Source organism: Coptis chinensis, chromosome 4 (genome assembly GCF_015680905.1).
Source record: "Coptis chinensis isolate HL-2020 chromosome 4, ASM1568090v1, whole genome shotgun sequence".
NCBI classification, from domain to species: domain Eukaryota; kingdom Viridiplantae; phylum Streptophyta; class Magnoliopsida; order Ranunculales; family Ranunculaceae; genus Coptis; species Coptis chinensis.
Window position 1 is genome coordinate 97,528,262 of NC_141459.1, and position 2,735 is coordinate 97,530,996.

A 2,735-nucleotide genomic window follows, 5' to 3' on the forward strand; every position below is an offset into this window, starting at 1 on the left:
AATTCGAAGGGGAATCGAGATATATATAGATGATATGGTGGAGGAGAGTATGTCGGAGGAAGAGCACTTGGCAGGTCAAAGGGAGACATTCGGTATACTGCGAGCACACAATTTGAAACTCAATCAAAAGAAGTGTACATTCGGAGTAACCACTGGCAAATTTCAGGGGTATATTGTTACACAGCGGGGGATAGAGGCTAATCCCGAACATATAAGATCCTTGGTGGAAATGCCTTCGCCTCGGACTGTTAAAGAAGTACAACGACTGGCAGGAAGGGTCGCGGCACTAAACAGATTCATTTCAAAGTCGTCCGATAAATGCCGGCCACTGTATTGGTTGTTAAGAAGCATCATTGATTTCTCTTGGACGGCGGAGTGTGAGAAGGCATTTTAGGAATTAAAGAGGTATCTCGGGGAGGCTCCATTACTGTCACGGCCTGAATTAGGAGAAAAACTATATTTATATTTGGGGGTTATAGAGTATGCGATCAGCTCGGTCCTCGTCTGTGTTGAGGATAAGATGGAAAAACCGGTGTACTTCCAGAGCAAAACCTTGTTGGATGCTGAGACGAGGTACATTCGAGTGGAGAAGTATGCTTTGGTGCTAATTTTCTCAGCTTTGAAGCTGAAGCCATATTTTAAGGTGCATGCGGTGGTGGTGGTGACAAATCTTCCCCTCAAACAAGCCCTGAAGGCCAAGAAGTCCGGAAGAATGCTGAAGTGGGTCGTGATGTTAACTTCATATGAAATCCAATATCAGATCAGGACATCGGAGAAAGCTCAAGCAGTACGGAGTTCTTGGCGGAATTCCCAGCCAAGGATCCCACGTGGGGGGAAGAAATGGTCCTGGAACCTGAACGAGAAGTGGAGCAGGATCCCTTAAACCCATGGGATGAGAGGAACGGGTGGAGAGTGTTTGCGGATGGGTCTGCAACGGATACGGGCAGTGGAATTGGGGTGGTGCTAGTTACTCCGGAGAACAACAGAATAGAACAAACCATGAAGCTGGGATTCGCAGCATCTAACAATGAGTCGGAGTATGAGGTAGTGATAGCGGGTTTAAGGATGGCTGAGGGTTTGGATGTGAAAGAGCTTACACTATATTCAGACTCGAATCTGGTGGTGTGCCAGGTGAACGGCGGTTTTGCAGCTAGGTGTCCTTGGATGGCAAAATACTTGGAGGTTGTGCATATGTGGGCTGCGAAGTTCACGAAGGTCAGATTCGTACATTTGAATCGCGGGGAGAATTGGCATGCAGATGCCTTGGCTTACGTAGCTGCGGCCATGCTTGGGTTAGAGGAAATAATGATCAAAGTGGGGAGGTTGGGAGGGACTGGCGGAAGTGATGCATACCAGAGCAGAATATGGTGGATAGATGGAGCCCATCAAGCGCTTTTTGGCCGGACAGGAGGTGAGTGAGAAAAAAGAAAGGAGAAGATTGGAACAGACTTCACAAAGGTATACACTACTAGATGGATAGTTGTATAGAAAGAATTTCAATGGGCCTTTACTGAGATGTCTGGGGTCGAAGCTGGCACATGAGATGCTGGCAGAGTTGCATGAGGGGGATTGTGGAAGTCACTGAGTGGGAAGGACCACGACACATCGGCTAATAACACAGGGTTACTTTTAGCCTCACATGAAGAGAGATGCTATGGAATTTGCTAAGAAATGTGAGAAATGTCAGAGGTTCGCCCAGTTAATATTCGCTCCGGCCGAGCCGCTGCATAATGTGTCTAGTCCATGGCTGTTCGCGATGTGGGCCTTGGACATTGTAGGCCCGCTACCCATGGCCAGCGGCAAGAGGAGGTTCATGTTGGCGGCCACGGACTATTTCACAAAGTGGATTGAGGCCGTACCATTACAACAGTGAAGGAGGCTCAAGTGATCAAGTTCCTATGGGAGAACATTATATGTCGGTTCGGGCTACCGTATGCTATCATCGCGGACAATGGAACCCAGTTCACAGGGTCCAAGGTGAAGGATTTTTTACAAGCCTATCATGTGAAACAGGGATTCCCGGCCCCATACAACCCCGAGGATAATGGACAAGCCGAATCTTCCAACAAAACCATACTAAACAACCTCAAGAAGAAACTAGAAGATAAGAAGGGGGCGTGGGCCGATGAGTTGAACTATGTGTTGTGGGCTTACCGAACCACACCACGGACAACCACCAAGGAGACTCCATTCTCGTTAGCATATGGTATGGAGGCATGTGTTGTGGGCTTACCGAACCACACCACGGACAACCACCAGGGAGACTCCATTCTCGTTAGCATATGACATGGAGGCAGTGATACCGTCGGAAATGGTGGTGGCCACGACCCGCACAAAAGCTGTCGAACAGGGGTTGAACTGGGGCATATTGTCCAGGGACTTGAATTTGGCTAAAGAAAGAAGGGATTCAGCGCGCATAAGGCTAGAATAGTATCATCAACACCTCCAAAGACAATACAACAAAAGGGTTAAGCTACGATGATTCAAAGTTGGGGATTCCGTGCTTCGCAAAGTGACCCCCAGCACCAAGAAAGCAAGCGATAGGAAGTTGGATCCGAATTAGGAGGGGCCCTACGTTGTGGTGGATACAGGAGGAGCAGGCACCTACAGGTTGCGAACCACGGAAGGAAAATTGATTGAGAGGCCTTGGAATGTGAGACTATTGAAGAAATTTCATGAGTGAATGTAATGAAAGACTTGAGCTATTTGTAAATATATAATACCATAGAACTTTT

General features: G+C 47.8%; 1 protein-coding gene across 1 annotated transcript; it reads left to right on the forward strand.

The window, feature by feature from the left end:
- Positions 1 to 520: 520 nt before the first annotated feature.
- On the forward strand, positions 521 to 1,419 carry LOC147506039 (uncharacterized). The gene is made up of 2 exons (XM_086605682.1): positions 521 to 643; positions 766 to 1,419. The coding sequence occupies exons 1-2, from the start codon at positions 521 to 523 to the stop codon at positions 1,417 to 1,419; spliced, it is 777 nt and encodes a 258-aa protein (XP_086461808.1).
- The last annotated feature ends 1,316 nt before the right edge of the window (positions 1,420 to 2,735 follow it).